The sequence below is a fragment of the Rhinichthys klamathensis genome, unplaced genomic scaffold, assembly GCF_029890125.1.
Source record: "Rhinichthys klamathensis goyatoka isolate OS25496 unplaced genomic scaffold, OSU_Roscu_1.1 h1tg000606l_1, whole genome shotgun sequence".
In the NCBI taxonomy this organism is placed as follows: Eukaryota; Metazoa; Chordata; class Actinopteri; order Cypriniformes; family Leuciscidae; genus Rhinichthys; species Rhinichthys klamathensis.
In genome coordinates this window covers 473,432-483,368 of record NW_026607061.1, presented here as the reverse complement: position 1 = coordinate 483,368, position 9,937 = coordinate 473,432, and the positions used below count along the sequence as shown (strand labels likewise).

The 9,937-nt window shown below is 36.4% G+C and overlaps 1 protein-coding gene across 2 annotated transcripts in view; it reads left to right on the top strand.

Moving 5' to 3' along the window:
- Positions 1-1,368: 1,368 nt before the first annotated feature.
- Positions 1,369-9,937, top strand: part of pi4kaa (phosphatidylinositol 4-kinase, catalytic, alpha a) — a 41,944-nt gene continuing 33,375 nt past the window's right edge. For both annotated transcript variants that reach the window (XM_056240682.1, XM_056240681.1), the window contains exons 1-14: positions 1,369-1,575; positions 2,924-3,040; positions 4,110-4,203; positions 4,285-4,373; positions 4,776-4,848; positions 5,383-5,645; positions 6,731-6,797; positions 6,942-7,093; positions 7,208-7,273; positions 7,366-7,462; positions 8,113-8,304; positions 8,409-8,509; positions 8,625-8,754; positions 9,440-9,569. In XM_056240682.1, the coding sequence (XP_056096657.1) occupies positions 1,480-1,575; positions 2,924-3,040; positions 4,110-4,203; positions 4,285-4,373; positions 4,776-4,848; positions 5,383-5,645; positions 6,731-6,797; positions 6,942-7,093; positions 7,208-7,273; positions 7,366-7,462; positions 8,113-8,304; positions 8,409-8,509; positions 8,625-8,754; positions 9,440-9,569 (1,667 nt within the window). In that variant the 5' untranslated portion in view covers positions 1,369-1,479. The remainder of the gene's footprint in view (positions 1,576-2,923; positions 3,041-4,109; positions 4,204-4,284; positions 4,374-4,775; positions 4,849-5,382; positions 5,646-6,730; positions 6,798-6,941; positions 7,094-7,207; positions 7,274-7,365; positions 7,463-8,112; positions 8,305-8,408; positions 8,510-8,624; positions 8,755-9,439; positions 9,570-9,937) is intronic.

The following is a 9,937-nucleotide window of genomic DNA, read 5'->3' as shown; positions in this document are numbered from 1 at the left end:
AGCGATTAGCTTTACTAGCGATTAGCAAGCTAATAATATAATACACATTCATTCATGAAAATGTGTGCTATTTTTTAATGTTTAATCTTCAGTGATGCTGAACTTGCTCAGCCAGCTACCCATCGAGTTGTGTGTGTCATCATCTCTCTAGGTGAACCGAACAATGGTGAAATGATTCAGTTCGACTCCCAAGACAAGACGATGCTCACCCGACTGGCCAATAGGAACGTGGCCCCGCCCATGACACAATTTTCACAGCGAAAGCAAAATCCTGACACGAGAGCAAGAAATTGCATCGAGAGCAAAGAAAAGCGTTTTGAGAGAAACACTTTTTTTTTTAGAGAAAATGTTTTCACACTGATTGCAAAAAATATATATTTGAGATTTTTTTTCAAAGTATTTTGAGAGAGATTTTTTTTTCTCAGAAATAATTTTAAAAATTTCAAATTTATATATTTTTTATGTTCTGAGAAAATACTTTCTCTCAAAACTTTTTTTAGTCTCAAATATGATTATTTTTTGCTATTGGTATGAAAACTTTTTCTCTCAAATATTATTTTTTCTCTCATGAAATGCTTTTTTTGCTATCAGTGTGATAACTTTTTCTCTCAAACTTTTTTTTTTCTCTCAGATTATTTATTTTCTCGCATGTAATAAAGACACAATAGCTTGTTTTCATATGACGTCACGCCACAGCGTTGCCATGGCGCGAAATGCAAATGGAGGGCAGGAAGTGATTTGCTGTATTTAGAAAGCACTATAACAAACTCAAAATGCCTATGTTTTGCGTCCTTTATGGTTGCTTAAATCGATCAAACCACGAGGAGTTTTTATCGTGTACCAAAAGTTGTTGTTCTTAAGGGGGGAAAATGCAAGAAATTGACCGAAAAACTCCGGAAAAACGGCTTGCAAACCTACGTCTGCGGTCGAGAGGAGCCGAATGGGAAAATGCCTGTTTGTGCAGTGATCACTTCGTCAAAGGTGAGTTAATACAACTTAGCTATGTTTGTGTAACGTGTAACGTTTACGAACTTTGTAAAGTCAAAGTATGTCTGTAAGACGAGGTAGTTCCTGATATCTACCGCCTCGATGGCAGGAAAATCTTTTAATTCAGTTGAAAATCGCTCCTCTTCATAACGTAAGGATCACGTCCAACATATGTTTGATTTTTTGTTTATATCTTTCTCTTGTAATAGCGTGTAAAGTAGTACAGTACGGACTTTCCTCCATCTCGTCCATTGCGCTCTTCACTCCCTGCCCTCCATCTGAATTTCGCGCGTCATCATAATCACGTGACTGAAACCCAGCTATAGCTCCATACACTCATACCCTATTCTATCCTATGATTCTATCGCGATAATGACCTTGCCAACTGTGCGCTCGGGCTTTCCGTAGTCGCAGCTCTCATCAGCTGTCACTAGACGAACATTTCATTTTAAGATGTAGATATTTGTTGTTGTTTTAATATATAAATGAATAATGTCGTCGAAAGGGACGCCGCGAGGTTTTTACTTTAACACTGTGCTGTCTCTCGCGCGCTCTCTGGCCGCCCATCGACCCGCTCCGATTGACAAGGTGAGAGTTTTACTTCCTATTAGCATCTGAAGCTAACCGCTAACAGAACCAAAACAAACCATAGTTTAATCCAGTACCTAGTGTTCACTCCTATTTATTGAACCTTTTTTTAACATGTATATCCATATGTTGAAGACCATTCATTCAAATCGGCTGACATTATCTTTATACGGTCTTTTCTTTAACGTTACTAGTTTAACGTTCGTCCTCTTCAAATAAAGATATTTACATTATTAATCATTACCTATGTGTAATCATCTATATATTGAGTTTAAACCAATTTCAATTGAATAAGCAATGTTGTAATAATTGTTTATTTTAATTGCTTTACTGCTCCGTTACAATACAGTTGTAGGGAACAATCAATGAAAGGATAAAACTATTAATCTAACAACAATAATAGTAACAATAAACAATCTTCTAGTATTCAAATGCACAATATATTTGTTTTTTTTAGGAGTGGAATCTATCAATTTATATCATCCACAACACAATAGGCACAACCTTTATATTTAATTTTTGTTCAGACATAGGCTAACTGTTTATTGATTTACAGTATGCATTTAATTCACTGATGTGCTGGCTGATGTTTCAGCTTAATTGCTCATTTTAGAGTAGCTTTTTGCTCCGAGACTGAGATATACAATAAGGCTAAGCATACAATAACCCTGTCACATGTTATTACTGCCTGACAGGACGTGAAAAACCAGATAGGCGTTGCAAGGGTGGATCTCTATAGAAAAGTTATTTGTGACTCTGAGAACAAAACATTTTTCTGAGCCTTAGTTAATCTGTGTGAAGGTGCTCTCATTTAAAACCAAGTGTGTGGGATGCTGCTGTCCTAAAACTCATTTATACATGTTATATTCTTTATGTGTAATGGTTTTCTGGCCACTTTTTGACCACATAACATGACTTAATCAATAGTCTGTTTTAAAGGGAAGTAGGTGATAAACTTCCTTACATATTGGCAAACTTCTGTACATAGCCTAATATGGCATCATGACGTTTTCATGATTTGTGTGCACTTATTGAAATAAGACAAACTTATTTCAGTTAGTTTTATTTATTTTTTACGTTGTACAATTTTCATTTATTTGAAGTTTTTCATCTGATACTTGTATGCTGTTTTATTCTTTATTTAAAAGAACAAAAAATGTTTTTAATTTTAGTTAACTATAATAACTCTGTTGGTGTCATGTTTTACTCTGTAGTTAGTTTGACACATAAAAGATGATGATTCATAGTATATTATTTATACAAATTAAAGACAAATGGCACCCTGGCTCTCGCAGCTTCTGCATGGTTAAGATTGCAAGTTTTAAAAAAATACATTTTCATAATACAGGTCCAGAAGCTACAATGCATGTGTCCCGTGGACATCCGTGGTGTTTTCCAGCTGGATGAGCGGAGGAGAGATGCTGTGATCGCTCTCGGCATCTTCCTGGTGGAGTCTGAGCTGCAGGTACTGGTTTTAACACGGCCACACACACATCAGCTTTCCTAATTCAAATAAGGGAAAGTGGGACACATTAACCCTCCTGCTGTATTAAAAAACTGTATCACCTTTCGTATTCCCGGGTCAGTTGTGACAAAGTGGAACGTGAGCTTATAAAACAGTCAAAACTTAATATTTTAAAACTAAAACCACATTGTATCTGATCAGGAGCATCTTATTAATAAGTGAATGTGCAAAAATGTCAACATTTTGAATGTTTCCCCGCCCTTTTTATTAAATACTTTGAAATGTTACATTACATTACATAATTAGAGCAAATCCACTGTGATGCAGGAAAATGTTCATGAGAAATTGTATTTGAATATATCATTAGGCCTATATGAAATTTATTAGAACATATAAACTCAGTTTTCCAGTATTAATTTAATTGGAAAATGTCTACATTTATGAAACCTACATATACTTTCTCCAACAAAACAACACAAAAACAACAAAAATCTTACTCTGGAATTTTTTCAAACAAAATATACTAATTTTACTTGCATACATTTCAATTTGAGATGATAAAGATGATCAACAGCCTGAATCTACAATGCTTCATCAGTAGGTGGCAGCAGAATGAAATGTGGAATTCTATTTCAAACTCTCTTTGCTTTTTGTTCATTAATGGTTCATTAGATATAGTTTATTTTTTATGTCAGTTACATCTTTTGTCTGTTTATTGTTTATAGTCCTATATGCATATTACCAATATAATTCAGCCCTAAAGGTGTGTGACATGTGGGAAAGAGGATAATTTCAGAAGTCATTTTTTGCATATCTAATTAATAAATGTAAAAAAACAATTTCATAGGTAAAGCCACAGTTAGCTTCCCATGTCAAAACTGACCCAAAAGAAATTTAGTTTAAATGGTTATATCTCTTAAAATATATATATTTTTAAAAATCTGAAGAAAAAAAAGATGTGTATTTTGATAGTTAATGGGATCTTATGTTAATCACAGCAAACTCATTTGTCGTGTTGTTTAGCAGCGCTGGTCTGTGTGCTGAATCGTGTGTTTATTTACTCCTTCAGCACAGGGACGCTATTGTCCCGTACTTGTTGGTTTTGCTGAAGGGATTGCCGAGGGTGCAATGGATCGAGGAGAGCTCAGAGAGGAAAGGACGAGGTATGATTCTGTCTTCATCACATTTCCTTATTTCATTCTCAAATGTTCCTGATCTTACGTGTCTCTCATCCTTGTGTTCAGACACACTCCCCATTGCGGAGAATTTCTCCTTCAGTTTGGTGACGATGCTCTCAGATGTGGCCCAGATGGACGAGTCTATGCGAATCCACGTGCGTTCATGATGATTTAACTTGCTGTTGATTATCTGAATAAATCTACTTTTTAATTTTCAACCAGGATCGCTGACATAAATATGAAGTTCCTAGTTTCTGTCAGTGTTTCTTTGATTAGTAGCTTTAGACTAATTTGCTACCCTATTGTATTTAAAGAGAGGCTTAATTTCTCACCACATAACAAATGATTGTATTGAGAGATGTCAGTTAGAATTTGATGTAACAATGTAAGTTTAATAGGTTGTATTACATCACTAACTGAACATTTAACACCTGTGAATACGACAGTCTCTCGTTATCATTCATGTTAAATGAATTATGCTGTGCATCTGCCCTGATCGAGGTCTAAAGAGAAAAGAGCAGAACTAATAGATTTAAATTTACTCAAATCTCTTTCAGATTTTGGAGGCTGTGATGAACCTCATGCAGGTGCTACAGGAAATGTGTCAGAACATCGAAGGCCAAGATAAAGGTCAGTGTTTTCGTCCTATACGGAAATTAATATTGTGAATGAAATATTATTACAATTAAAAAGTTGTAATATATTTTAAACATATTTATTCCTGTGATCAAAGCTGAATTTTCAGCATCATTACTCCAGTCTTCATTGTCACAATGAAGAAAATCTTATTATTGTTGAAAATTAATGTTGAAAACATTTATATTTTTTGGGAAACCGTGATACATTTCATTTCAGGATTCTTAATGACTAAAAATGTAAAAAACAACAGCATTATTTTTTTTATATAAATGTCTTTACTGTCACTTTTGACCAATTTAATGCATTCTTGCTGAATAAAAGTATTACTTTTTTAATTGTTTTTTTCTTTAGAATAATCACAATATGAAATACATTTATTTAAAAATCAAGAAATTATTTAAAATTAAATAAAAAATGAATGAATGAATTAATAGGGTCAATTTTGATTTCATGTTGACTTTGAATGGCTTAAAGGTGTTTTCAGTGTGAAGTAATAATACTCTCTCTTCTGATTTTCCTACCCAGAATACCTGTGTAAATACACTGTGCCCTGTCTGCTCGGAGTGGTGCGAGCGTTTGGCCGCTACAGCAACACAGAGGAGCCACTGCTGTCTAAACTCTTCCCACGGGTCAGCCATCAGACCCTGGGCACTGGAGAGGGGACGGAGGTGATCCGACGACGATCCTTTAACGATTTCCGCTCCATCCTACCCAGCTCGTTCCTCGCCGTCTACCAGAGCGACTCTTTACGCCGTAAAACCAGCAGTGTTTCCAGCATCTCACAACAGGTACTGAATGCATCTTCTCCCTCCACCGTAGGGGCTTTCGCACCAGGTATTTCTAGAGAACTAATAGTTCCCTTAGGAACGTTTTCCTGGTTGCATTCGCACCGCCAGTAGGAACGTAAGAAGTGACGTAAGCCACGCTTGTTGTTGTGACTTTTATTTTGACGGCGCTGAGAACGCCAGCCAGAGCCTGAGCAAACAAACAGTGCTTGCATTCTCCGTGTTCATTAGTTTAAGATCTGTCTAACAGTCCTGTCAAATACGTTATTAGATAGAACTGTTATACATAGAAAGTAGACAGTATATGAAAAGGTATTAGCGTTTGCCGTGTCGCTAGCTGAACAGAAATACATAATCATGTTTCGCTTGGTCCCCTCAAAGTTAAGGTTAAGAGTCCCATCTTTCACTGTTTTCCATATTCGTAGAGTTATTTTGTGGAGTAAATATATAGGCTATAATCTGTGTTTACACAGCTTTTTTTTTTAAATGGCGGGTGCTGGTGTTTCCCATGCGTTCGGCCAATCAGCTTACTCTAACGTCATGGATAGTTCCTATAGTGCTGGTTTAGACCCTACTCTGAAGTAGGAGCTAAATTAGTTTCTCCAAAAGTTCCTGCGGTGAAAACACGGCAAAAAACGGGTACTTCCGCCAATGGTCCTAGGATCTATGATAAGGTTCCTCCGTTGCAAAAGCCGTGTCTGCATCTTTAAAACGAGACTGCAGCGATCAGGACATAAGCTATATAATGCCAACCAGTGTGATCAAATACTCTAGAGTAGCACATACATACTTTGGTAAAAAAAATACTAGAATATCATTCGTTTTCACAGACAAGACTTAAGCTAGTCCCAGACTAAAATGCATGTTTGAGCTGTTTTAACTGAAAGCAACTATCTAAAAATATGTCAGTGTCATTGTTTTGTCTCAAGATGCACACACGTAAAGTTTTTTTCTAAGGAACGTTTACAAAAGCTACTTAGATGTCCTAACTTGTACTATGGCCTAATCTGTGAAACCAGGCCTATATGATTTAGTCAATAGGTGTAGCATTAGTTGAAATTTTTTTTTTTCTTTCTTGTGTTTTATAGGCCAGTCCAGAGCGTGCCGGAGTTCCTCCAGGTTCCCCTTCTGACCCTTCTGCTCCTTATTTTGAAGGTAACTTTAAAAAGAACAGCGTTTTTACAGGTTTGCCTACTTAGTATTTATTAATACAATTGACATGTTTGGACAAGGTTTTGATGTCCACGAATGCTGTCTTGGTTTGATGTGTCCTGACGTGGTGTTGTTTTTGTGCTCCAGCTGGCTCATACTTGCCCGATGGCAGCGCTGTGGACCCAGACTACTATTTCTCCACCATAAGCTCGAGTTTCTCCGTCTCGCCACTCTTCACGGGCAGCAACAGTAAAGAGTTTGATGTACCACTGGATTTACTGAGGCAGCTTCTGCAAATGGTTAATAATCTGCAGTGCCTTCAGCTTCCGTATATTAGGTTGTACTTGTATGCCACCGGTGTTTTTATGTTCACTCTGTTGATGTTTTTGTTGTTGCTTTATCTTCTTGGATAGGTGGAGCACTTTGTGTCAGAATCTTTTATGAAGACACTGGATCAGAATATGGTTGCAGTTCTAGAGGTATATGCTTTGATTCAGATCCCACTGCTTTATGTTTGTTCTGTTCAAAAAAGACAATGTGTTGATTTGTGGACCTTTGCTCTTTGTTACAGGTCAATGCGGCAGCTAATCTGAACTACAAGACGTTCAGTGATCCGCTGTATGTGGCCATTTTTAAAATGCTGAGGGACACTTTATACTACATGAAAGGTAAATGTAAATAAGTCAAGTCACCTTTATTTCTATAGCACTTTATACAATACGGACTGTTTCAAAGCAGCTTCGCAGTGATAAACAGGAAAATTATGATTCAATGATGCAAACAGAATTCAATTCTACTGTAAAGCAGCTCTAAAAAGACAATAGTGTCATTATTCAACTGAAATAGTATGTTAATGATTATTATTTTATTATTAATCTTTATTAATGATTATTATTGTTATATTATTATATATAATTGTTTTAAATATTTATTATAATAACAAAATCAAATAATTTTTTGTCCTGTTATTCTTATTCTTATTAATCTATATTTATAAATCAAAAATAAATGAAATTTTCAATGTATTAACCTTTTAAAATATATAATATTTTTGTGTTATTATTAATAATCTATTATATTTAATATTATAAATATCAAACAAATACAATTTTTTTTAAATGAATAATAGAAAATGGGTATAAATGTTTAGATAAATGGCATAAAAGAAAAAGAAATGTTTATAAAAAATCTGTTTTTTTTTTTTTTTTGGAATTTCACACAAATATTTAGCATCTCTAAGACTTGCAGCTTTCAATAACTCCAATAGCTCCAGTAACTCTCATTACTGTTTGTGTTAATGTGATTGTTGTGTTCTCAGACCTGCAGGTGTCGTACGTGAAGGAGGTTCATGACTTTGTTCTGGAGCAGTTCAGCAGCAGTCAGTCGGAGCTGCAGAGGATCCTGCATGACGTGGAGTATCTGCACAGCGAGCTGAACCCGCTCAAACTGCGCTGCCAGGCCAACGCCGCCTGCGTGGACCTCATGGTTTGGGCCGTCACGGAGGAACAGGGTAAGACTGAGGGAGTGTTCTGGGATCATTTGCTGCATGTATGTCATGATACAGTCTAACTGTTCATTTATCGGCTTATTCATTTATCGGCTTGTTTCTGCCAGGTGCGGAGAACCTTTGCACCAAACTGTCTGAGAAGCTGCAGTCTAAGACGTCTAGTAAAGTCATCATCGCTCACATGCCTCTGCTCATCTGCTGCTTACAGGTGCATCCTGAGTTTTGCCCCTCTCACAATGCGCTAAGGAAATTATTATTTTGAACATTTTGGGGTGAAATAGGATATTTCATGTATAATTGTGCTACATGTGTTCTCGAAACAGGGTCTCGGACGGTTGTGTGAGCGTTTCCCTGTGGTGGCTCACTCAGTCACCATGTCTCTAAGAGATTTCTTGGTTGTACCTTCACCTGTGCTGGTGAAGCTCTACAAATATCACAGTCAGTACGCCACAGGTGAGATTTTCCCCTTGATTTCATTTTCATTAACAGTTCATTGTGTCTAGATTTATGCTGCTTGTGTCATGGTACATCAAAACAGAAATTAAAGAGGCCATCTTACAAAGTCTTTATTTTGGGCTCTACTAGAACAGGTTTTCATACTTAAATGTTAAACAAACACATTATTTTCCTCATATTCTCCATTGTTGCAGCTCCTCTCTTCCCAGTCTGTCAGTAACGCTCTGTTTAGTTCCTGTCTCTATGAAGCCCCTCCTTCTGAAAAGCACACTGTGCTCTGATTGGTCGGCTGGATCAGTGTGTTGTGATTGGTCAAGCGCTTTGAGTGTGTTTGGGAAATGTCTCGTCCCTTACCATAACCACCAGTTTCAACGCACTACTAACTAACTCATCCAGGCCCTGCCTCTTTATTCTGCGTATTAATTATTTAAATGAGGAATATTGTGACGTGTTCGTTCCCAGGAGAAACTCAAGGAGTTCAGAAACAGTGACACTGATATAGAGAAGAACTCCCGCTGGAGGGACTTTGTGCTTTCTGACCTTTTTCATGCTCAAACGGCAACATTACACACTAAAGAAAGAGGAATGTGTAAAAAAAAAAAAAAAGCATAATAGGTGGTCTTTAAAAAATATAAACGGTTGGCTCAGTGCAAGTAGTCTAACTCCATTTCCCCCTAAACAGGAACAGGTGAGATCAAGATCCATGTGACCAATGAGCATTCCCAGTCCACCTTCAGTTCTCACGCCAGTAGGAAGACTCAGCCGTCCATGTATGAGCAGCTCCGAGACATCTCCATCGACAATATATGCAGGTAAACCTCCTCTGTACTTTTGATAATGTTTTCAGATGAAAGTTATGCCTAATTTCTGTGCACAATTAACATAAAATTCATCCTATACAATATGTGAGATTAGGAAAAATGCGTTCCAAATCATAGTATGCCAAAGATGTCCGGAAAGCATAGTTATTGTGATTTTCAAAGTGAGCATCTGTGCATGTTTTATTTTATTTTTTCTAATATGGCCAACAATTCCTTTGGATTGCATTGTGCAATTTAGCATTTGCAATATATTATGACTTTAATAGTGACATACAATTTTATGTGTTTCAATAATGACATGCTACTGTTTAAAAATTTGGGGTCAGTAATTATTATTTTAAAGAAATGAATGCTTTTAT